Here is a 24,944-nt window from a genome sequence, read left to right on the forward strand (position 1 = left end):
TCTTAGCTGCTTTCAGAACTTCAGGCACCTTCAGTAGGCACCAGCTAATCTTGCGTAGACCAAACATTAAGCAATTGGAATGCCAGTGAGTCCTGTCTGTTCAAGTAGTATCTGTAGCCACCTCTTGGTTCTCAGGAAACAATATCATGGTTGTACCTGATGATTTTGAAGGTCTTTTCCAACCTAAATAATTCCACAGTTCTGTGACATAAGCCTGAACTGCTTGCCCTCAGCTTCCATCCTTGGGTGTGTATATCCATCCTTTCCTTTGCATTAGTTGTCATGCTTATGTAATAGTAGATTATTTCTGCAGTTCGCTGAGTTACTGAAGCTGAAAATAGTCCATAAAAAAATAATAATAATAATGAAAAAAAGTGTTCAGTCTGTGTCTGTGTGGCCTGAACCATTTCCTTGCCCTCTGTAGTTACCCCCATGCTGGTGCTGGGCAAAGGCAGGAGGCTGGAATGCCATCAGGAGGGAGTAGAGAGATCATAGCAGTGGCAGCTCAGGCTTTAATGGGTTTCTGGTGGCATGGAGCTGCACACTGGAATTGTTCTCTAGATCCTTTTGGCTTTTCAGGAAGAAATAGTTTCAAATACTCTCCCTGAGAGATTGCATCAGTTGTAGGTTATTCCATAATAGGCACATGGTGGTGAAACAGTAGGTAAGATTTGGATAACATACCCATCAACAACAACAACAACAAAAAAAAAGAAAAAAAAAAGAAAAAAAAAAAAAAAGGCCATGCATTTACAAGAATGTGTTATACTGAACGGGTGAAATACACTCAGAGTGGACAGTGTGCTTAAAGGAGATAAACATTGCTAAAATACAGATTTTACTAATAAAAATTGTGGACAGAGAAGTGGTGTACATCTGAATAAATCAGCACATATGGGAATGGACATATAATAGTTTAGAGTGAAAGCTAAATTTTCAGTGTGCTAGTTATCTCTTTTTATAGTGAGCCCATTTTGTCACATTTTGAAGGTGACAGGAATTTGCATCTTTTCAAGTAAATTAGAATGCTAAAAGATACCACTTTACTGAGTTGAGACATTGCTGTGGCTGGAAGAAAGACAAAAGAAAGACAAAATATTAAAAATCATGCAATTCCTCTAAACGAGTCCTCTGTAGGCTAATAATTCAAGATGATGAAAAGAACAGCAAATAAAACATCTCCCAGGTATCAAATAAGCCAGTCTGGCACAACATTTAAAACCATTGACACATGCACGCTAGACGCATTTGGCTGACCTTTTGTTTGTTTTCTCAGAACACTGCCTCTGAGAATAAGCATGAGATTTCTGTGGGGATTATTTGTAGTGTAATTCCATTGTTACTTATTGTATATCATATTATTAATTTTCCATACATATTTGAAGAAAAGTAAATGTTGCAAAACCAACAGGCTTTTGCCTCTCAGCTGTCTTATAGGATATCTAACTTGAAATTCTTTGTACAGAATTCAGGCTTAGAGTTCGTGGAGTAACTTGGAAGTGACCCTGGAAAATAAATTGTAGCTTTATATCCCTTTTCATATATTTCATGTGCACTTTTGTTTTGTTTGGTATTAATTAATTTTTTAATATATGTTAACTCATGAATGTGGATTTATAACGAGTATTTGTACTTTTTTTGCTATTTTGAATCCTTCAGCTTTATCTGCAGTATTACTGTCTTTTTAGTATAGTTGGTGTTGTCAAATGAACTTATAAATACTTTGTTCTACTATAATTTTAATAATGCCATCTGTTCACTTTATAAAAAGTGGCAAAGAACATTAAAGTAACTGACTTTTTTTTTTTTCCTGTCAGCTGTATTTTTAAAGCTTAAGACGTAAGTTTACAGTTTTTCTTTAACAGGGATACTGAACAATATTGCAAGCAAAAGAATAAGTTTTATATACCTTACTTTCTATATTATGTGTACTATTTTCTTTTGATGCAATTATTTTTTTGATATACAGTATTACTTTTTTTTTTTGTAATTTTTTTTGCTACCATAGAAGGGAGTAAATTTATCCTAGAGAGTTCAGTAAAGTAGATTACAGCTAGCAGTGTCTGACATCTTCTTACTCATCCCACCATCTCTTTCCCTCTCTCCTATATTCTCTTCCTTTACACCTCTGCCTTGAAGCTCTCTCCTTTGGCTCTCCATTTGCAATCTTGTTTTGTTTACTTATTTTACCATTTGTCTTTTGAACCACTAGCTTGTTGTGTAGTTCTTAGACTGTTCTCCTTGGTGTAGTTTTGTAAGCTGATATCCCTATCGTATAACTAGGTGTCAAAACAATGGTCAGGCCCCTACTAGTTCATGAATAAAGTAGTGCTTCTGACCATTTATTGCCTGTGGAAATCAGACATGTTTTATGTAAGTCTAAATGGGTGTGAGACTCAAGCAGACTATCTAACGTAGTTCTGGTGTTCCTTAACTAGGCAGGTGCAGAATATAAAGAAACTGTCTTTGGAGCAGTTGCATCACTGGGTTGTTTTTCCAAATTCCTATTGCAGGTAGTTGTGTAGTACTTGCTTATGTAAGAATCTCATGCTGGAGTTGACAGAACTATACAGCAGGCCTGATGAAGGAGGATGGGAAAAATGATGTTGTAAGTGACAAAATATGAGATTCCTCAATCATGACTGTTTCAAAACTATTTTGAATGCATGGGGAGAAGGGACTTAGATTATGAATTACCCTTTTCATACATGCGGGAATAGATTTCTCACTTGGTTGCGTGCTCTCAGTGTGTGATCATTAGTAGTTCTCTTAGATTGACAATTTGGGAGATAGATACAGCTCCTTATCCCAGCAGGTGGGAACTTCAGCCATGCTGAAGAGGTACAGTTGGCTCTGGTTCCCTTTATTCCACTGACAGAAGTGGTACTTCCACTCTCTGTTACTGCTGTGTTAGATATAGTTTATTAGCTTCCCAGCTGATTTCTTTATATATTTCCTGATTTCTTATTAGTATTTCAATTAATTTACCATCTGCATTGCATTTTGTTAGTTAAATAAAAGAGCACACGAAGGTAATTTTGTGTTGCATGAACACACCCAGTTCTTCATTCATGCTAATATTGTGCATTTGTATTTGCAGTTTTCTTTTGAATGTTTCTACATTTTTTCCCCCTTTTCCTTGATTTCTGTCTGTCAGGTGGGTTGCAAGCAGTGAATTCCTTCCAAAACTGCCATTGGATTGGTTCCCTCTATGGGTGTGTATCTGAGGTATGTTTACCTTGCAGCCTCTGCAAATTGGGTGGTTTCTGTCACCAAGTCTTTCTCATGTTCCCAACTGTGGAGATACCTCCTTTGCCTATGGTTGAACGGTCACCTCCTTACAAAGGAGCAACCGCATGTTCCTGATAGTGCAGCCACTCCTCTCTTTGGAGCCTGTGCCAAAGTTTCTCTGCTTAAACATGGTGTGCAGTAGTTTTGCTGACCTAACAGAGTGTGAGGACATGCTGACAGGTAAATGATTCAGAGATGAGAAAATCATTAGTCCACTCAGGACTGGTTTCTGCCCGTCAGTTTTTATAGAATCTCTGAAAGAACCACTGTGAATAAAAGGACTGAATAATTTGAATGCTGGTGTGGCAAGGTATTTAATGAACATAACTCCTGATGAGTGTGTGGACTTAGGCGCCACAACTTTGCAATGTGTTCTAGTGCTCAAGTATCTGATGTTGGCTGTCATGGAGTGTCCTTGAAGTGTGTGCAAGACTGAATGGCAGTGTAGTATAAGCAGCATTTTACAAGTTCTTGTTTTCAGCCAGAAAACTGGTATGTGTTGCATTTTTATGTTACATTTTAGTAAGCTCACTGTCCAATATTATAACCTTCATCAATTATTTCAGGCATTAAACCAGAGATCATTACATAGAGAATGATCTGAAGGCTTTACATTATCGTGCTATAGAGTCACAAGTGGCTGAGTCCGCACAGTTTACTGGGTTGTCATTGTCACTTGAGTTGTGGTGAATCATTATGTCTGTTCTTGCAGTATTTAACTTCTTTTTATTTCAAGGAATTCTGTGCCTGACTTGTTTAGAGATTGTTTGGAAAATTTAGTGCATGTATTGCTGCCTGAAAACTTTTCTAAATCTGGCCTAATATATTTAATACTATATCTGCTACTACAGAGAGCTAAAATTTTGCATTTCTTAAAATGCCCGCACGAGAATACTGAACACAACCAGTGTCTTGAATTTATTTATTTATTTTTGTGCAGCAGCCAAGAAGATGTTTCATTTTTTAAAAAAAAAAAAATTTCTCGTATAATTCCTGTGCCTTATCATTATCTGTCATTATAAATCTTTTCATAGTAAAACCATGTAGTTTAGAAATTCAGATGCTACTGTCATTACCTTTCACAGAGAGCTATGTATAATTTTGTAGTTACATATTCTGTTCCTGTGTAACTGAAGTTATAATTATTTTTTGTTCTAACAGTCTCCTTCTTGCAAGCAAAATGTTTCACTCGTAGTGGTGGTACTGATAAGTAGTAAATAGTTCAATCTTCTCTTAGTTCCAATCTGTTTGTTGTGTTAGTTTAACATGTCATTTTTCAAAGACTCCAAAATCCTGAATTATCTGCACATCATTATTCTGTAACACACAACACACAGTCACTGAGAGCTTGATCATGATTACAAATAAATCAGCTGAAATTCCTAAAAGCAAAGAGGCTTAATTTGTAAATTTTATGCTGTCACTTCTTCTTTAGTATTATCAAGATTAATTTGAGTATTTTCTCAGTTTCTCAGTTTTCAGTCTCCAGGGTAAAATAAATAAAATGCACCTCTAATACAAATGTAAGTATGTTGTAGTTACAGTAGGGTGTCTTCTGAGGAATTGAAATGATTCCCTGACGTAAATATCACACCGGATCACTACACCCTCCCATGTGGTAACCTATCAGCTCAAGCACTAATGATCCCTTTACCCTTGTTGACGTTAGCAAACTTTTCCTCTGGGGCATTTTCTTTTGTTTCTTTTGTCAGCTGTTTGAAAGAGAGGAAGACTGCTCGATCTTGATTTTTCTGCAGATGTTGAGGATTTTACTGCAAAGTTCAGTGACACTGTGTTTGTTTTCAGTGTGTTCAGAGAGACAGAAACAAGAGGGGTAGGCAGGCAGGAGTTTCTTCTTCGGCTTCACTTTCTGTATAGGAGAACTCTGGAATCTGGAAATATAAAACAGCTTCATGAGTGATGTTTTACACATTTATTACATGGATGTATTTTTCCCTAAAACAAACAAAAACCCCAACATCAACAGAAATACCCCTCTACATTTCTAAACAGAAAGAGGTGGAACTATGGAAAGCAAAAAGGAAGGGATTAGAACAAAATAGATAGAATTAAGGGTAAAAATATATAGCCACAGTTAAAAAAAACCTTGGTGTCTGGCTCTAAGCTGTGTGCCCTGCCACGTACACTGTGAACGGAGGAGGATGCGCTGTATTCAGGTGTTGGGGAAGTAGGAGGAAATGCCTTTCTTTGAAATCCTGCATACAGTTTATCAGTCTTGAGGAGGCATTTATGGACTACATGTGAACCAGCCAAACCTGAGAATTGCAGGAGGTTCCAAAGAATATATATGATAGTACATGTTTTTAGAATTTCCAAGTGTCTTTCAATGGGCAAGATGCAGTGTGGCTTTCTCAGGTTGTTGGAGCTTCATGGGAAGTGCTTCAAATAGCATTCTCTTGTAATAATTCTTTTAATGAATTCTCTTCAGCCCTGGATTACTATACATAACAGGAATGCTGAGACATTGAATACATGAAAGCGTTGCTGGTTTGCAGTGCATGCTGTAGTAGTTCTATTGATTTCAATGGAATCACCTAAGGTATATGGTCTGAGTAGCTTTAGAGCCAACAGCAATGTAATTTTTTCCATCTCATTGAAAACACCTGCTGAATGCAAAAAAAAAAAAAAAAAAAAGCTTCAACCTTTGTGCAGTATGTTTGAAACAGTAAAAAGTGAAGGAACAGCTCTGCTCAGTAGTGGGAGAACAGCTTAGTCGTGTTAATGCTGTTCCTGAGATACAGCAATAGCAGCAGACTTCGAGGATACTTTATACTCAGAAACGAGCAGCATACTCTGGGGCCAAAAAAATAGGAGAAATTCAAGTTTGATATAACAAAAGTAATACAGAAATTGTATTAATGTTGGGTGACAGACTTCCTATACCCAACATGTTTGCAAGACTTGTAATCAATTTTAAAGAAGGCTGCCTACAACAGCTAGTGTAGCAAATACAAAACAGTATCAGGCAAGAAAAGTGGTAGATATAGCCAAGAGAATGTACTTGTAAACTGATAAGCATGGAGGAAAAACAAACAAACAAAAAACAAACAACAACAAAAAACCTCTAAAATGGCTGTATTCCAGTAATAACCAATGATATCAGCTCATTGACTGATAAGACAAATGAGCTAAATGATTTAATAATGTCTTCATTCAACAGTCATGTTGAATAGGACCTGAAGACATAGGCTACTGACCTTAAAACACAATTGTGGATTCTCTTGGTGAAGAAGTTCACTGATAGTTTCTTACTGAGTTTCTTTCTAGTCGTCAGAGACCAGGTTCCAACATGATTTTTGCTGAGGTATATTCAACCTGAGAAACTTTTACAGAATTTTATAAAATTACTTCAGTTAATGTGGGAAAGAAATCATTCCACAAGTTCAGAAGTGCATCCATCATCCAGTCATTTAAGCAAGGGAGAAATGAAGCATGTTAATAAAGCAATTTTTCTTCTCATCATTTTGCAGAAATACACTGCTTAGATTAGCTTAAAGTTTCACATCAAATATATAGCGAATATTTTATTGTCTGTGGATATAGAAAGTGCAGAGCTACTGTCAGTATGTTTTGCATGGCTAAGTAATTTCAGAAATGAACAAAATTCGAATCTTTCATATGCCGTCCTGTTCTCACAACAGATACTTTCAGAAGACAGTCCTTTAGAAATGTACTGGCCAGATCAAGCTGTCCAGCCAAATTGTTACAAATGTTTCATCAGTTCCATGAGGGCTAAGGTCATAGAAAACATTGAGCTTCCAAACATTTTTTGTCTCTAATGAAGTCAAATGTGCTAGCTCCTACTTTGTGTAATGCCCTGTTTGCTTATATGCAAAAGAGTGTAGGACACCTGACAAACAATGTGTTTATCTCCCTACCATCTGCAATGAAGTCTTCGTTCAGGATTTTTTACTTTCTCATCCATGTTAGCTTGTTGTTTTTAGAAAGAGGATGAACTGACCATCCCTTTGACCTGTTTTTCAAGAACTTATGTTGATCTTATTGTTGATGTCAAGAAGCTTGAATTCATGTTTTTTTCCTGCTTCAAGGAAAGAAACCTTGTGTGGCACCACAGATCAATATTAATGATTTCAACGTATCTTTTTTTCAACGTCTAAGACTATGTCTAAACAAACTCTCTAATTCAGTTTGTCTATTAAATATTTACAGGTGCTTCTGAATTGTGACATAAATCCAGATAGCTGAATGTCAGGAGAGCTGTTCAGATGCTGTAGGTGAGATTGTGCATTAACAAGCAAGAACATTTTTCAACGATGGTTTTAACATGTCAATTATAGGTATATGATAGCTGTCCCTTTAGGAAACATACTCAGTTTAGGTGTCTTCAAAAGATCTTGCAAATCCAGTGGAGGCATAAGATACCAAATGCAAAGCATCTAAAATAAGAATGCAAAGTGGAATTAAAATTGACTGACCAAACAGTCTGATGCTATTCTTCTAAAGAAAGAATTAAATTAAACCTAGTAAACTTTTCGTGGTTATCAGAGTAGTCTTTAGTTGGTCTACCTTTACTGATGTGGAATTGTTATTGACATATGGGTCTATGTCACTTCTCATGGAAAAAAAGCAGCAAAGATATTTACGTTGGTCTAATTGCATTCAAAACAACTTGTGTCTTATTAGCTGGAGGAAAAGAAGCCTAAAGCAATTTTTTAAGAGAAAAATTATTAGGTCAATCTGACATCTGCTGTGTGGGAAAACATTCCTTGGGAAAATGTGACTGTACAGCTATCTGGGATCTCATAAAGAGAATTAATCCTAAGAAGTTGTTTGTAATCATCAACAATGGTGGATCCGCAGTAATGTTTAACTACATAGAATAAAGAGCTGCATAAGACCAAAGAGAAAGTACAGTATTGTTTTTCTGAAAGAGATTCCTGGGATAAATCTAACTGGCTGTTCCTGGGCATTAGATTATTTTTTTTTTTTTCTTGGTAAATGCGTGAGAATATTATATCTGAGATGTTGAATTAAGTCATCTTTGTGACTACTCTGTCTTAGCATCTTACAGTTCTTGGACGATCTTTCATCTTTGTTTAAAAATTAAAAAATATGTATAGAAATACGTACACGAAATGAGATTTTGTATGTGCCAAAACTAACTTGATTTTCCCTTGCATGAAATACTACACAATTTAACTTTTCTTCCTTTTCCCCATGATAGAAAAGATAATCAGAACTCACACCAAACCTGGACTTTGTGCCAAATATGCTTTCTGCATATTACGATTTTGCTTTTCTTGGTTTAGTGTGGAATCTTGCTTGGATGGATGCTGCCTTTAATTACCATACCAATTATCATGCATATATTTAGTATGGTGTCCAGATGTGGATTATAATTGTATAGATAGCAAAGCTGAGGTATTAAAGGATGTTAAATTGCAATCTGTTCTTAAAACGTAAATCTTATAATGGAACTCTTCTCAGTCTTCCATACACTCCTCCTGATGTCACTAATATCTGAAGAGGCCTTTTAAGATAGTCATATTTGCAAAATTGTCAAGATAAAACAGAGCATAACTTTATTTTTATGGTGTAAGACAGTTATTTGATTCTGAAAGTTTAGAAAGTGAACCATTTCCTGCAGTGTTAGTGGACTGGACTGGCTCACTGTGGGGCAAGATGGATATCATTTCTGGCACAAGGGTTTTGGTCTGCATGCTTGGTGGGAAACCCTTGACATTTAGTTCTGTTCCCTACAGCTTCCTGTTTTTCCAGTTATGGTATCAGTGAGCATTTATGCTCAAATTAGCAAGACATGAATGTAACAGAGTTTCTAACGCCAGCTAAACCATGGTTTTCTGCTTGGTTACTGACATGTGCCTGGTGTTTCCGGATCACAAAATTGCCTCTGGCTAGGGTTGTGTGCTCTTCCCAGCTACTCCCATCACCCCACAGCAAAATTGCAGTTCATAGAAATTAAGAGTGTCATGTTAATGTTTTTTGATACCTGAAAAATTATTAACACAGAGTACCAAAAATGTGTATGATTTTGTTCTGGCACTCTGAATGCACTAGCATTGTTCTCGATAGTTTCAAATATAAAGTGATCAACTCTTGAAAAAAAATAACTGTACATACATACTTATGTATAACACATATACTGTATATCATACATATACATGTGTATACATAAAATGTGTTAACTAATCCATATTTTGGCTAGGGGAGCTCACTAATAAAGTAATTTGTGGGAAATCTGCTGTTTCAGTGAGTTTCCCTGTATTTAGCTGGTATAAAATAGCCATAAGGGCTTTGCCACAGACTACAATGTGGAATCCCTATACAGACAAAACAAACAAACAAACAACAACAACAAAAAAAACAACAACAAAAAAACACAAACAAACAAAACAAAACAAAAAAACCTTTTGGATTCTTTGAATGTATTAGATGATTTTCTAGCTTATTGTCTTAGAAATTTAACTTGCATCTAAATGTATTAATGTAGTATTTTGTCCTTTTTTTTTTTTTTTTTTTTTTTTCCCTTTTTCCTATTTTTTACTTTCCTCCTTCCCATAAGAAAGTCTTCATTTTTTTCCCCTCCATTCATAATCCCTGAATATCAAACTTCACCTGTGGAGATATAATACCAAACCTTCTGAACACTTTTTATGTTTCTTCTGAAAGAAAAAGAATGGCATATTGGTTTTATATTTTTGATTCTGAAAAAGTATTGTCTCTGCTAATCCTTCCATGAATTTTGTCCTTATTGAGTACCTTTAGGTATTATTTTTGCATTTCTGATCTGTTAGTGTAGTTATTTTAATTTCTTCACGGAAAGAAATTGAAAGTTTTTTGACATAATGACCATCTGTCCATTTTCATGTTTTGTACCCTACAAAATGGGTACCCGCATGGCTTCTTTGTGTGTTACCTTTATATAACTTCTAAATATAATGATTCTTGTATTTATAGTAAAGTAATTAACTGTGAATTGCAGGGCAGGAGTCACACCTGGGTGTCTCATGTTATACAAATCAAAGCATAGTATTATGTATGTATGGGAGTCAGCATGTTGGGTAGATGACATCTGTAAAATTTTCTAAGCCTATGAAATTACAATGTCAAGGATTTCCAAAAACATGAAATTATTAGTTGCTTTTTGATATTAGAGCATAGGAAATGTATTTATCATGCCTCAAATGGAGATTATGAAGACTTTTATACTGTGTAGTTAGCTTTAGATTTTGTAGATTTAATCTATCCTCTATCATAGGAAATTGCAGTGGCAGTTTGGTCTGATGATGGTGTAGAAGCCATGAAATTGTGATGGTAGTCATTTTAGTAGTTATATTACAATAAATTATTATTTTTTTCCAGCGGAGGGAGGTCACTAGTGGATTACTAGCATGCTATACCCTTGCTTTTGAGCATATACATATATGATTTGGGTAAGAGGAAGGAGGATTAAATGAAATTTGAAAAACTAGGTTGTTTTTTTTTTAGTATTCATGATACTAAAAGCATGGAGTAACTGAGAGATAAAATTACTGACGGGTTAATGTTGACAAATGCTGACTGCTGAACTTGAGGGAAAATGTTTGCAATTTTATATATACATCAATGGGCTCTTAGTTATTAGCACTCTGGAGAGAGATATTGGTATTATAAAGTATAAATATTCTAAAATGTTTGGAATTTTTTCTTTTAACTAGAAAACAGTCGCCTAAATCCTGTGCCATTCTATTTGTCTCTGCTGTGTTTTCCTCAGCTGCAGTATCATCTGTAGTTGTGGATTTCCTGTCTTGGAAGGAAGTAGTGGAACTGGAGGAGGTACAGGAGCATTGAGAGCAGCAGTGACATGTGGCAGCAAAGCAAGGAAGAACTCTTAATCCAGGAAAAGTTTTGGTAGGGTGTGAAGCAAAGAAGGACTTGTTGGATAGATTTATAGAATTGTAGGCTCTGAAGATAAGGCAAATAGAAGGCATCAGATGAAACTCAAAATGTGCAGATTCAAAATAAAAGAGAGATATTTTTTATCATCAGTTGTACTTCCACTGTGGAACTCAGAGAATATTGTAAATGTCAGAGTACTGTGGCACTGGTTTAAAACAACAAGCAAACAAACAAACAAAAACCTGGAGGGTAAGGGTGTGTTTAAGCTACTTTTGGTGTGGTTGAACTGGAAGTTAGAAACTCTTCTTGTGGTAGATACATTCTTGTTGTATAACTGCTTTACCTTTATTTTCAGAAATACTGTGCAATGTTTTAGCTCATGCTCTGTTATTGTACCTGTGTTAATCAATGCATGTTTAAATTACAAAAAATGCATGATGGTTGGCATTTGAAGAAAAAAACATAGTAGTATACATATGTCTGTAACCAGTGTGTTTTTAACATATTATACGTATTGTAATGTATTGAAGTCAGTTATCTTCTTATAGTCTTATGGTCACAAGGACTTTTTTTTCCCCCACATTTAAAGAATTTGACAGTAATAGCATCTTTTGTATTGAGAACAGAAAGTCTCAGTCTACTCACTAATTTGCTCTTATATGTAGGACATTGGTGGTATATCTGTTAGCAGAAAGCCTTAACTTCTCATATTGTGGAATGCTAGCAATTGTCTTACTGAGTTGGAATATAAAAGTCAGAGAATAATACAGTACTTTCTTGTTTAGCTGGCCTGTGAACTGACTTATGAAATATAATAAACTTTGTATTTGCATTAAGACAGCACAGAATTATTGAATACTTTAACCTAATTATAATTAACTTTTAGGTCTTGGAGTTTAGTACTGTAAATACACACCAGTCTAGATTACATTTACTTTATGGAGCTATGCAAGAAAAATATTGTACAGCAGTGTATCAGTTATTTGAAGTATAGTATCTTGTTGTTCATTCACTCTAGAAACTTCCAGGAGTGCCTAATTGTTTGTTTTGTTTCCTTGTAGATGAATCGACTCCTAAAGAAGTCAGCAGGGTAAGTGCTGCTCCCCATCCCCTCTAGAAAGTAGTGTAATCTCTGAGGCTCACTGTTCACTTGAGATGATTTTCATACAGTCTCTGATTGAGGTTTTACTCTATTCCCTGTACAAACTGGATCTCTGGAGAAAAAGTTGGTGTACTGACTGACTACAGAACAGTTAAGAAGGAAAATATTAAGAACACTTGATTGCCTGGAAATAAAGGGTATTTAGCATTAACAAATTTATATTTCTCAGTGCTATTTTTGTAATCCAGTTTTAAAAAGGTGCTTCACAGAAACCAGGAAAATTACAGGACTTTGCGTTTAGGCATAACTGCAGACTATTTAATCAGTCTTACTACCTCAAGAGATAGTATGCATAACAAGAGGAAACAAAGGAAGGAGTATGTCCTATCTAATTATTCCCTTTGAGATGTGTTATGGTACAGATCAGCTCAGTTCTTTAATTTGAAATATTTTGCAGTGGACTATATGAGAAGTAATGTAAAATCTTAAAATGCATATTCAGTAGTGATTTCCTGACTCTAGCCTTACATGTGATTGACACAGTGTCCTTAAGAATCTCAGTCCATGGATGAGAACTAATTAGGGGAACCTGTTAGAAACCAGTGCTTTTGCTATGGGATGAGAAAAGATCAGTAAAAGACAATCTGCTGCTGCTGTGTCCAGTCTGCCTGAAGTGCACAGATATATTTCCATGTAAGATTAGAGGGCCACTTGCAGCATTGTGATGTGGAATCATAGTCTTGTTTTGTTCTTCCTCTTGAACTTCCTGCATAAACTACCTCATGTTCCCAGGAAAAATACAAGACTATCAGAGAAGTATTAGAAATAAGGCTGGTTGAATGCCTGCAAAAGCAGGCTGGGTGTCTTGCTCTCAGTAAAGTTGTTTAGAAAACCCTGGGGTATGGAAGGAATAGAAACAGACTGGTAGTGGGAACCTCGCTTTGGTAGCCTTGGGTGCTGAAGGCTAGCCTAAGAGGGAACTGAAGTTCACTGCTTAGAAGACTGCAAAAAAAGAGAGTGAATGATGCCTAGAATGAGTTTATGCAAGCAGAAGTTTTCCATATATTTGATATGCTATGAATATATGGATTCTCCATGGTGTAAATAATGTAGGCAGAAGTGAATGCTTTAGTTGTTTATTAATTTATAATACATTTTGGTAACCCCTACTAGTTTCTTAGTATTCAGCAGTTATAGCAGTTGAGTGCCTATTGGCACTTAGTAACACATCACACTTCATATGGACACATTTTTTTAGTTTATAACATTTTTGAATAATACAATATCGACCATTGTAATACTTCCTCATACTTCCTCTCTTTTTTTCTTTTTTTCTTTTTTTTTCAGCAGTAGCTCAAACAGATGCCAGTTTAATTGAAATCTGAACATGAATTAGAATTTAAATTAGGCAGTGCTGTACATACTTTTTTTTTTTTTTTTTTTTTCAGGGAAAAAGACACGTTAATGTTAACTGAAGAATTATGAGTTTTAAAGTCATTAACTGTTAATTTTTAATTCCTGAAAATGTCAAGAAGAAAATTTTATCTGTATCACAGGGAAGCAAAAGTCAAGCCTAGTGAAAGGAATTTTATTCCAGAATTAATTACCAAATAGTTTAAAATTGTTGTATTAGTAAAGAACCAGGATAGAAATATGTTGAAAACATGTGTTTTGCATAGCTGAATCTTTCTGCACATCATCTTTCAACACTGGGCAAGAGTAAAAACAATAAAATGTTCATAGTCATATACTGACATCAGTTTCTTCAGTTGCTTTTCTTGTGCTTACACAGGATAATAGAATTAAACTGGAGGGAAGATATTTTTAATTAAATTTATCTAACCTCTTATTCTTCCAGAAAAGCCTCACCTTTTTTATTTACAAACATACAGGATTATACGTTTATTCTAGAGGCTCTAAATGCTGAACTTGCCATTCATTTGCCTTTATTTCTTTTAACTAGCAAACTACAATGGGATGAATGGTGTCTAGAACTTTTGAGAAAACAAAACAAAAACTTACTTCTTGAATTATTGAAAGGAAATGTCAGTATTTTCAAAGATATTTAGTGTAGTTTCACACTTGTAAATTTGAGTAAATTTGAAAAATCTTGTAGATGTAGGAATTGCATTTTTAGACTTTTGCCGTTTTTAGAAGCTCAGGGTCAAAATAGAGTAGTAGTCCCCGATATCATTATTGCATTGCATTTTTTGAAACAAGAAGACAACAAGAGATTGTTGTCCAGAAATTATTCATTTTGAGATTTATAGAATAGAAAAGAAGAAAAAAAAAAGAAAAAAAAATCTTTTCAAAATAGATTTATCATCTTTAAAACAAGTCCACCAATAGCAATGTCATCAGTGTTTTGATGATCAGGTCCTGTATGTAAAGATAACTTAAACTGGTTTGACGTAACGACTGACCAGTGGGGTGAAGGAGGAAAAAAAAATGATTTCCTGATTCCTGTAGACTGTGTTTGGCATGAAAAATACTCTGGTTACAAAATAGCTCATGAGCATCTGTGACCAGACAGTGAACCTGTGAACTTTTTTCTCTATTTTAGATTCCAGTATTTATGAAATATATGTAACTAAGGACAGAATTTCCTTTTCATGTGATATAGTATTTGGGAACCACCTTGGAAGTGCTGAGCTTTTTCTGCTTACTTATTGTGCAGATGTGTGCTGGCTGATCCTGTCCTAGCTACAGAAGTGGTTTTCTGAGCAGAAAGGAAACCAACTATTGAGCTATTTTAATGACAAAAACTCCAGCTGAATGTTGTACTCTGCTTTCCCTGTTTTATCTGCTGAAGAAACGAAAGTAGAGGAATATGAGTTTGGGCACTAAGTGCATATCTGTTCATGTGTATCTAGACTAAAGATGTGCTTCTTTTATGGTATTAGTGAAAACAGTGCATGCTGGAGACAAGTTATTCTTTTGAGTTGGCAAAAATAACCCCTTTCCTCCATGAACTATAGCCAGGATTTTGTTCTACGTGCTGTTAAGTTTCCCATGATCACTATGTGCTCTTTTGTACCTCAGATTCTGAAGTTTAAAGAAAAATACTTAATGTTCCTGATACGATCACAGTGAAATTAGCTGTTGTTCATTTTACTTAATGACTTTCCATTCCATGTTTACTTGAACAATACTTCTAGCGAGGCTGCATTTTGGCAAATATCTATGCTTTGTAAACTCTGGTGATGCCAACAGCAATTCACTTTGCAGGTTTGCCATATAAACACCAGAAAATTATTACCTAGCAAGTGACTAGCAGTACTTTATTCTTGGAAACAGGAATAATACTTTAATCCTCTCCTTTCCCATTTTTGGACTTGGAGCTTTTGGCAGCTGCTTTGGCACCAGCTAGCACCCAGCACAGCGTGTCACTGACAGTTACAGAATTAGCGAGTATGTTTTCAGTAAACAGTTGCAATAATTGCATGCATCACCACTGTGCAACTGATAACAAAAGTTTAGGCTTTTTATGATACATTGGCAAAGCAAGCTTGTTCTTTGTATAATTTCATTTTTAAAGATGTGGCAAAGCAAGTTCATTCTTTGTAGGATTTCCTTATTCAAGATTATATATTTAAGCCTTTTTGTACTGTCCCAGAACTGAATACTGCAATAAATTAATCAAAAAGTTGGGAGAACTAGAACATACATACATACTCAGCATTCAGAAATGATACAAATGGGATTGCACCCATTGTAATGAGAAGAATATGCTTGTATAAGATGATTTATTTATTTATTTATTTAAATAGGGAAAGTCTTGTGGATATTATGGTAGCAATGAGCAACAGTGGAAGAAAAATGAGGAGGTTTATTTTTAATTTTGTACATGATGTTTCTAGAGTGTTCACAAGTCAACTATTAGGAGAGAATGTGATTTTATAAAAAGCTTTTTAAGAACAGGAGCTGTATTCAGCCCTGTCAAGTTAAAATTAAGCTGTTAATTGACATTATGCTATTGCATTATATAATCTAGAAGGGTGATATAATTAAGATAGGCAGTTTTATGAGCTTTACAGTTAATCACAGCTTATAGGGTTACTTCTATATAATCATAATGTTCTGTTCTTTTAAGCCAAGCCTTTGCTTTTTGTTATGTAGTTTTCCTGTTACTAGTGAAGCAATATTTTGGTGTTACAATTTGTTAATGGGGAAGGAGTTGATGGAAAGTTTTGAATGGGATGCCTGCAAATGGGGGCTATTTGACAAGAAGTTTATACTAGTAAGCTGTTCACTGTCTCTCAAGGGCTTGAAAATCAGCTACGTAAAAAGGCTGGGAAATACGTGCCTTCAAAATCTGTGAACCCTTTCTGTGTATAGTGAGAGCTCTTTTGCATCTTTTGACATAATAACAGGGCCTTCCTGCCAACTGTCATTTCATATTTTCCCCTCTTTAGCTTTGTCGTGAATGGCATTTGATGTGTGAATAAACAATTCATAAATACCTGTGTATGGTACTGCAATGCTGAACTTTATTTACTGAGCAAGTTATAACCCATGTCCTCTCCAGTCAAAACAAGACGAATAGACGTCAGACAAATGCGTGTAGAAGCAGCTTTCTCTGAGGCTATGTACAAGCATTAAAATTAATCACTTCAGCTAACTCTGCTCTTTATAGCTTCTTGCTTTCCAATGTTCAAGTTTAAACAAAACTCGTTACTCAAGCCAGTTCTAGTTACCTCTCTTGTTTTTTTGGAGCTGAGAGATTTTGCTGAGCATCCTCTCCAAGTGCACTGCTCGTTTGAAAGCCAGTTCTGTACTGTAAGCTTGCTTACCACATTATCTCTACTTTTATTTTTCAGTCTGAGGATTTGACATCCTTGGCTCAGCAATTCTACCTTTAAGAAGGCAAGCAATTTTATTCAATTTTTGTGGTTTTCCTCTTCTTTTTTTAGAATGAGGTCCAGACCCATATTTTAGTTATTCGCACGTGCAGTGTAGACATGTTTCACTATTATTTGGCCGCAGTTATTTCTGCTAATCATGCCCCAAAGGAGAAATATCAGTTGCTACACAAGATGTGAACTAGCTATCAGTGCACCTAAACAATGCAAAATCTTGCAGTTTGTGAAAGTGCTGGGCCTACAGAAGGTAGATGTACACGTAAACATACAAATCAAAGATGTACACCACATAACTTGCATACACAGCAATGACCTAAATAAAAGTTTATGTCATTTTCCCAACTCTATTAGTTGGCTTCATTAAATATTTTGGCTTTTTCTTCAAAGGTTTATTTCATTATACCCATTGGTTATCAGAAATGGAGTAACAATACTATAACTAAAATGCAATCAATATTTCATTTCTCATACTTAAAAAAAAAAAAAGAAAAGAAAAGAAAAAAGTAAATAACTGTTGTGATACTTACATGATTAGCCTTTTTTTGCTGTTTGTAGATTAGATGTCTGATACTTGATAATCATTATAGTAAAGTACAGTAACGCATGGAATATTTTAAGTACTCTTAAACAAGACATCTCTTACAAGACTGCCAGTGCCTGCAAGGGTCTGCATTTGGTCACTGTTATGTTCCTCTCTGTGCATTCCCTCCCTCCCTCCCTTCCTCCCTTCCGGTAAGGGGAGGGGGCAAGAATACAGTTCAGGTTAAAAATATGTTTATTGTGTGGACAAATAAACTTTGTTATTTAACTGCTATATTGTAGTCTTTAAAAATCTATAGTAATTGAGCATTAATGATTTTCCCTGAGAAAGACTAGGGATCTATGTTATGAAAGCAACTAGAATATTAGATAGAGTGAGGCTAATAAATCAGGGTACCAACTGTGCATCTGTTTTTGTCTTTATTTTCTTGGGTTTTTATTATTGTTATTTTTCCATAGTGCTACCTGAAAGGAAGGGAAAGCTGATGCGTTTCCCCAAAAGGCATCAAACAGTTTATGTAGTTTTATTTTTATTATTATTATTATCATCATCATTTTGTGACTGTGGTACTTGTTCTCAAAGAGTCGAAAAGTGCTGTTGTTAGATTTACTTATTTATTTATTTTTAATATAAAGCAGGTAGCAATGACATTGACAACTTACACATGTAAGACCAGTCTTTTTATGCTTCTGACACAGAATGAACATATCTAGCATAAAATAGTTCAGACTGATATCGCAGTCAAATGTCAAGGAAATGTTCAGATCATGAAGACTGCAAATGAACGCACTTCTTTATTTGAAGATTTATTTTGTTTTACTCTTAAATGGTAGATTGATTCCCTAATGACACTTTAGTTGCTGAGACTTTAGTATTAAAGGAATTAAAACTTGTTCCTGGAACAAATTTTTGAGGAGATGATGTTGTTTGGGGTTTAGCAGATGATTAGTTCCTATAGTAAGCTTCACAGAGAGAAGATAGTAGTCAGTGTAAAGAGAAGACTGAAGAAGTTTGGGTACACGTTTCAGTCACGTTTTAGATCTCACAACTTAAATGTTTGTAATAAAATCCAGTCCCTGCCTAAGGACATTGTTTTGTATGAGGCACTGTGCAGGATCTTCAAGTCTTTAACCTGTTATTGAGAGGTCAGTCAAGATGGTTTGATGAAGTATTAGCTGGTTATCTGAGGAGTTACGTGTGTAACCAAAGAGAGAATAGGTGTTTTATATTCCCATGCCTACATACAAACTCCCTGGTTCAGGTACCTCTTTTGTTCTTAGTGATTTATCACCCTTCAATGGCTGTCCAGTCTGTCCAGTCTCTGCTTTTCCCAATAGCAACTCCTGGAAGAGGATTAGGATCTTCTTATCTGAACAGTTTGTTTATATATCTCATTACTTTTATGACCTCAGTTTCAAAGTATCTTGGGACAGAGTAGACTACACCCATCAATTCTGCAGGCCTTTTTGCACCTCCAGAGTGCCTTGCAAACAGATAGGGTGGCAGTGGATGCAGCGTGCATATCATATTCAGCACTTGCTGATGTCCTCATTGTATGCTCGGTGTCCAGCTGGCCTGCACAGTGGTGAGAGTTAGGCCATGTCCCCCATCTCTTTACTTGTGCATATTGGGACCAGAGATTGGAAGAGAAGCACTTATTATGAGGAGCTGTATTGCTTTCCCATTGCTCTCTGCAATTCAGTCTGGTAATACTCATAAGGGTGGGCCTGGAGCCTTGAAAATGTTCAAGAAAGTGTTTTCATGACCAAGGATTGGTTCCTGCTTTCCCAGAAGTCAGGTTCCAAGGCATACTGTTATGACCTTCTCCCTTTTCCTGGGCAAAACAACTGTGCTGTCCTGCCCTATTGAGTCTGTAGCAAAACAGGACTTTATATCCATCTCACAGAAAGAAGTACTCCTCTGGCTCTCATAGCCCTGTGGTCAGCTAGAGGCCTTCTCCATCAGTTGGCAAGGAGTTCTGTCTTGTGATTCTCTCTGAAGCCAGCCCAAGATACCTAAACTGCAGATTAAAAATAAGCAACATCAGCTCTCTGTCTGTGGCTAATTTTCCCCCATGTTTTGTGGCTTTTGCAGGGTTTTTCCTCATCCACATCCAGTGAAATTTTGCATCCCCAAAGTACATTTGACCATCTCTTTACATGATACATGGAAATCCAGCTGTTCTTTTGTTCTTACTCCTCCTAGCTTGTGATAATGTCATGCGTTATGAAGTCTATAAAAGGAAATGTGGCAGTTAGTGGTTGTTGATTTGGAGAAAGTGTTCTCTAGTAGGAATAAGTATTATAAAGCAACTTCTAATTGCTATTTAGAAAACAGTTTAGGAAGTTACAGAGAAAACAGATAAACTTCTGGATTGTAATTGTACTTACTGACCCTGTGCTCTGTTACTGAAGCCTTCTTGTTGCAGCAGAATGGCCTTTTCTTTTCTGCAGTATTATGAAATGCGTTTGGCACAGCTTCCCTATAAGCATAAAAGAATGTGCATTAATCTTCATTGCAGTTTGTCAGATAAAATTATATATTTTATATATAAAATTGTGTGCTTGCCTTTTTATGACTTAATTATTCAGTGAATGCATTAAATTCATCTCACTCTATTTCAGTATCTCTTTTCATGCAATAAAATATTTGTGATTTTCAGCCTTTTTGTTTAGACACAAGACATGGCATTATTCTTAGATCATCCGTCATTGCATGCTATGTTCTGTTGCATCACAACCTTCTAAAGACAAATAACCATAGAAATATTTTTATACAAATCCTCTAAAAACTTTCTTTTTTTATTTATTAATTTTAAATATGAATACTTATAACATGATCCCTCTCTTAATTATAAAGTTATTAGTTTTTTTCATAGCATTGTGATGTATGCAGCTATTACAAACATGATGATGCCAATAACATAGTGGTATGATAGTGTCAAAACCATTTTCTAATTCACTTGAATTGTTTTAATGTAATGCCATCAAAATGCAGAAGTTTACACTAAATATACCAAAATACATGTAGACACTGAATTTTAGAAGGAAATCAGCAATGGGAAGAATGGATTAATTAAAGGAAGTTGAATGTTAATAATGTTTAAAGTGCAAAATAAACTACCATAAGATTTTTTTTTTTTTTTTAAAAAGATTTATTATTACTTTTTTTTTTTTTTTTTTTTTTTCTCCCACTGAGTGCGTTGAATTTTCCTTTTAGGAATTACTTTCCTAGAGTAAGTGTGACACCAAATACATGCACATCTGTGTTAGTAACTACATTGAATAGTGCTTGCACCATGGTTTGCTTATGACTTACTCAATGTTTAAATATATGGTTTCATAATGAGTATTGTGGCTTTTCAACCAGACATATTGTGGTTATCCAACCTAAAACCAAATAAATAAACCTCTTTCACTCCACTGTAATAAAAATCAAAACCATTTCACAGCATGACGGAATAATCCCTTGCTGGTGACTGATCTAAGTTGTATAATTATTTAATTGTGAATCTGGACAGAATTTGTCCATCTGGCCAGTTGTGGATTCACAAATTGTCAGTAATAAAAATCTGTCATATTACAACCGTATGTATTATGAGGCTACTATCTTTTAGTAACATCAGTGCATGCAATAATTTTCCCTGCTTACAAAATGTTTGCAAGCATATGTTGTAGAGGTGAGGATAAAGGGCACAGAGCTTATTATGTAATTACTATGCACACAACTGCTGCTTGATTATGGTGAAAGTTATTATTATGCCACTGCTCTTATGCCAGTGGACTCATTTTGCTGATGCTTCCTGTTATTGTATTAGCTTTAACCTTTGAAGAGTTGATTTAAATCCTGACTGTGTCTCACAGGTGAAAAGTATTCACTCCCAAGTTATGAGAAGGCATTTTCCCATATAATAAAGGTTTTGTGCACTTGTGCTTGGTTACCTGTCTTGGTTTTAGGGCACACATACTGCACACACTTTTGCAGAAGTGGATTAACAGATAGGAGTAAAAGATACTCAACATTTTCCTATTACATTGCTTCTTATAGCTGTACCATAAGTATAAAGCTGTTCATAAAAATTCCACTTTGATGAAACTATGCTATTGTTTTCTCCCTCTGAAAAAGTATACACTATTAAATGTGGGACGCAGCAGAGGACAGTCTGTAAATGGAAGCTTGCCAGCTGCCATACTGTGCTAATAATGGTAATGGCAATCTGTGTTATAAACTCAAGACTTACCCAAGCAGTAAATACATGTATTCAGTGTGACCTTATATTGCTGTCAAAATTTATAATAATCACATCAATTTATAGAAAGAATTATTAAGTGTTAGGATTGTTATACAGTGAAAACATTTTGGACTCACTAGGTCTCAGATATTCCAATATGTCCATCCGGACAATAGATTAATACAGCACCAAGTGTTAAGAAGGGGTCATGGCAGAGGTTGTATATTCTCAGGAGCAATTTTTAGGTCCAGATTAAGATCTGCTTAATTTAAAAGAATTATGAATACGCACTACCCAGCAAATACTTTGTTGATTTTTTCTGTTTGTTTTGTTTTATTTTGGTTTGAAGTGAAGAAGCCAAGTGTAGCCTAATAAAGAGCCACGGGCTCTTTATTCACAACATAGTGTGCTGTATGTAGAAATGCCTGAAAGTAATAACAAAAATTATATCATAGAATACTCTGTGTAGGTTATGTGCCTAATCCATCAGTAAGAGTCAAATGTATGTGTGTACACAAAGATACAGACAGAAGATCTACAGAAATACGAAGCAGACTTGAATGTGTGCACATGAAGTGGGAGAGGTGGGTAGACTATGATGCTGCAAACTTTTGTGGTATTTTCCGTAATACTGCTTATATTAGTCTGCTCTATAATACATTTGGCTCTAAAGTATGAATGAGCAGGAGAACAAGTCTTAGTCTTTCAAGCAAGATTAATTTGTCTAAATATCACCAGCTTCATCTTTAGTTTGTGACAAAACTTACTGCATCTCTGAGTTCAATAAGTCATTGACCATATTACTATCTTCAGTCACTGCATTACCACTTTTGGGCAGGGTAATGAATCTGTACTTACTGCCAAGTATTGCTTTCTGTGAAATTATTGTTTGTGATGCTGTCATGCTACATATGCACATTTACTGCCAGTTTTATCAGCCCTTCAGGACTGAGGAACTGGATAACCAAATACAGCTGGGCCCCTGAAGGAAGGCTGCTTCTCCTTTTCCATGAAATTCTAGCATGTGCTGCTGTTTCATTTCTCCTGTCTAAATATCCTAATTATTTTGTAATCTCTTTCTTGCTCTGTCTACCACCTTCAATCGAAACAAATGCCTGGCATGGTTTTGACTCATACAATTTCTGTCCTTCATTCTGGTGCTGTTAATTGCTTCTGTATTCCAAAGATGGATCTACTCAAGCTACCAGCTCAAAGCTCAGGTGCTTTTGCACATTTCTGACATTTGGTTCATGAGTTTGAGATAGAAGATACTGATAAAGGGAGCTAGTTGCCTTCTTTCCTAATGGAGAAGGATCTTGAAAGAAATGAGTTGAAGGTTGCTTACCTTCTAATTGTCACAGCTCTGAGTTTTTTCTTGACATATTGTCATGTGACTTTGACCAAGTTTAGGCAATTAGTAATTGCTCACTGGTTTACTCAGTACATTTTGAACAAATGGATAATGGAGCAGAGAGTGAAATATTTCTTACTCGGCAGTGACCCATTTCTTTAGGTAGCTGCAATAGGATGATTGATATTGACTTGGTATTGAATCTCGATGTATTATTTTTAATCAATTTGTATGTTGAAAACTGCCAAATACCTCTGAGTTATTCTAAAATGTTTTTCTCATTTTTTTTGCTTCACTAGTATCAGGATACAAATATGCAAGGTGTAGTGTATGAATTGAACAGCTACATAGAACAACGCCTGGATACAGGAGGAGATAACCAACTACTTTTATATGAACTGAGCAGCATCATTAAAATAGGTAAGAAACAGATTCAGATGTCTCTGAGCTGTAGTTTAGCATCATTGCATAGCATATTTGTTACGTGGTTTAATTTATAAAGACAGGTATTGAGGGCTAACAGTATATTCTTCAGATGTTGTGTCAGTATGAACTTCAGTACCACAGTGAATTCCTGACAGCACTTAAATGAGTTTCATCTTTGGAGAGAGCTCTGTATCCAAGTGCAAAATTAGAACACCCTGTTAGTGGACCCTGCCTGAGCCATGATATTGGATTAGATAATCTCTAGAGGTCTCTTCCAATTCTGTGATTCTGTTAAATGAACCAAATAATAGGTTATTCTGGTTATGATGGTTTTGCAACATCAATATTGAAAGCAAAAAGTAATCTATTAGTAATATCACTGCATACTTGCACCCCTTTTCATACAAAACTGAAATGTTATTGACAGCATGTTTTAAACTAAAAAAGGGTAGATTTAAATTAGATATTAGGAAGAAATTCTTCACTCAGAGAGTGGTGAGGCACTGGAACAGGTTGCCAGAGAAGTTGCGGGTGCCCCATCCCCCCCTGGAGGTGTTCAAGGCCAGGCTGGGTCAGGCTTTGAGGAAGCTAATCTAGTGGGAGGTGTCCCTGTCCACGGGAGGGGGGTTGGGGGTAGAGGACACACACGACTGGATGATCTTTAAGATCCCTTCCAACCCAATCTATTCTATGATTGTATGTCTTCTGCATGATTTCAGATTGCATTCAGTTATATAAGCATTTTTTTCTATCAGATTTAAGTAACATTTGTCGTAAAAACAAAACAAAAACACATGACCAAAACTTAAAATTAAAAAAAAGGAAAAGAAAGAAAATATCCCCAATAAAAATATAAGTGTAATTTGTATATTGTGATTATTTATTTATTTATTTAGCCATAGTTGATATACTCAGACTTCTATAGGAAGAATAGGTAGCTATGCTCAGTATAACTTTCAAGCAACTCTTTAGAAAGGCTTCCCCATTACTGATACATCATTTTTTTTTGTAACAATGAATAATTGTTCTGATTTATATACCTGATGTTTTGAATGGACCACTTCTGTTTACTGTATTTGCTTAAGTTGTTTGGATATTGATGTCAAGCTCACAGCAAATCAGAACTGGGTTTTGCTTATACACAGCAAGTGGAAGAGACTGGGTCCACTTATCTTTTACTTTTTTTTTTTTTTTTCTTTTCTAAAGCACTTTAGGCAAGCACAAAGCTTCTGGAATGTGTCACTGTTTTTGGAATGGGA

At 35.5% G+C, this 24,944-nt stretch overlaps 1 protein-coding gene across 5 annotated transcripts in view; it reads left to right on the forward strand.

The window, feature by feature from the left end:
- PDE10A (phosphodiesterase 10A) overlaps positions 1-24,944 on the forward strand; it is a 368,478-nt gene that overhangs the window by 281,092 nt on the left and 62,442 nt on the right. For all 5 annotated transcript variants that reach the window (XM_035320291.1, XM_035320290.1, XM_035320292.1 and 2 more), the window contains 2 exons: positions 12,234-12,262; positions 23,559-23,679. In XM_035320291.1, coding sequence (XP_035176182.1) covers positions 12,234-12,262; positions 23,559-23,679 — 150 coding nt within the window. The remainder of the gene's footprint in view (positions 1-12,233; positions 12,263-23,558; positions 23,680-24,944) is intronic.

The sequence above is a fragment of the Oxyura jamaicensis genome, chromosome 3 (genome assembly GCF_011077185.1).
Source record: "Oxyura jamaicensis isolate SHBP4307 breed ruddy duck chromosome 3, BPBGC_Ojam_1.0, whole genome shotgun sequence".
Lineage (NCBI taxonomy): Eukaryota > Metazoa > Chordata > Aves > Anseriformes > Anatidae > Oxyura > Oxyura jamaicensis.